Source organism: Pinus tabuliformis, chromosome 2_2 (assembly GCF_031772625.1).
Source record: "Pinus tabuliformis cultivar Carrire ecotype Pingquan chromosome 2_2, CPIR1, whole genome shotgun sequence".
NCBI lineage: Eukaryota > Viridiplantae > Streptophyta > Pinopsida > Pinales > Pinaceae > Pinus > Pinus tabuliformis.
In genome coordinates, this window is record NC_142300.1 from 401,866,303 (window position 1) to 401,867,609 (window position 1,307).

General features: G+C 40.6%; 1 protein-coding gene across 1 annotated transcript; it reads right to left on the bottom strand.

Annotated features, from left to right (window-relative positions):
- Window positions 1-259: 259 nt before the first annotated feature.
- On the bottom strand, window positions 260-691 carry LOC149192975 (protein PTST, chloroplastic-like). Its single transcript, XM_089407170.1, has one exon. It carries the CDS (start codon window positions 689-691, stop codon window positions 260-262), a length of 432 nt encoding a protein of 143 aa, XP_089263296.1.
- Between the last annotated feature and the right edge of the window lie 616 nt (window positions 692-1,307).

Genomic DNA, 1,307 nt, shown 5'->3' on the forward strand with positions numbered 1-1,307 from the left:
CTGAAGGAATAAACATGAATCAATTTTTGGTTGAGGAGTTACTACCTAGCCTGACATGGTATCAGAGCCAACTCCTTTTTTAGCTTTTATGTCCTTTGTAACTCCCTATTCTACTCCTCTACTCTCCATTTAAAAGCGTTGTTCATACAATGCGCTGCTCCATTCAAAAGCGCTGTCCATACTACCATTTTCCCTGTCTAATGTCTGTCCCAATTGCTATTTGTGTAGCCTGAACGCTGCTCCACGTAGTGACCTGCTATCATTTCTTTTTCCTGAGAAGACTCACGAGAGCCTGGAGCTCCAATTCCATAACCACAAGTTCATTCTTGTATTTGTTCAAAGATTTTTCCTTATCATGAAGCTGGCGTTTCAGGTGTCGATTGTGTTGATTAGCTTCACTAAGCTTCCTAATAAGCTTCGCTCTAACAATATCTGCTCGCGTGGATTCCAACTCGGTACTATCAACTGGCTGTCCAAAATAACTTCTAGAGAAGTCTGATGAAGCTCCATTAGAATTATCAGTGTACTCTTCTGATAACTCCATAGCTTTCTCTTCGGAACCAACTATGATAGCAAAGCTTCTTTGTAGACATCTCCATCCCGTATTCCTCCTTGTCTCCACCTTCAAAATCATCTGCGTCTTGGGCTGCAACTCTCCACCTCCACCATCCGAATGAGCTTGTCGTTGCATTTCTGTTATTCACAAAACCATGTCCACAACCGATTCCTAGCTGTCCAATGTTTTCACAGTGTTTGAAATGAAAACATTGGTAGCTGCAACAGAAAATTTTCATGGTAAGAACAAGCGTGGTGAGGGAAGATTTGGTGCTGTGTACAAGGGAACTACTCGAGATGGAACCGTAATCCTGCGTGCTTGATAACCTGCGTGCAAGAATCAAAGCACACCTGCGTGCTTCATTGTGTGATAGCATGCTTCATAGCTTGATAACCTGCGTGTGAGAATCAAAGCTTTTGCACGTGAAAGGGTTGATGCGGAAGTTTTGGCATACACGTTGAAGTTACTGACATGGTATGTGATGCTTTTCCATATATGTGATGTTTTTAATGGGCATATATTACATTATATAAAATTACCATTGGGGTATATGGAAGATATATGTTGGAGCCTTTCATTTAGTTCTCGCATAAACAATGAGGTGAGGGAAATATGTTGCATAAAGGTGTAGCATGAGGTATTGGCGTCCATATTGGTATATGAGGAAGAGATTTGAAATATTTTGAGAATGCCTAGCTGATTTATGTTTTATATTTTCATTAAAGACAAAGACAGTACATGGAGAGAATGC

Bases quoted from the DNA above. Each gene is read 5' to 3' on its own strand.
- LOC149192975 (XM_089407170.1), bottom strand. From the start codon at position 691: ATGCAACGACAAGCTCATTCGGATGGTGGAGGTGGAGAGTTGCAGCCC.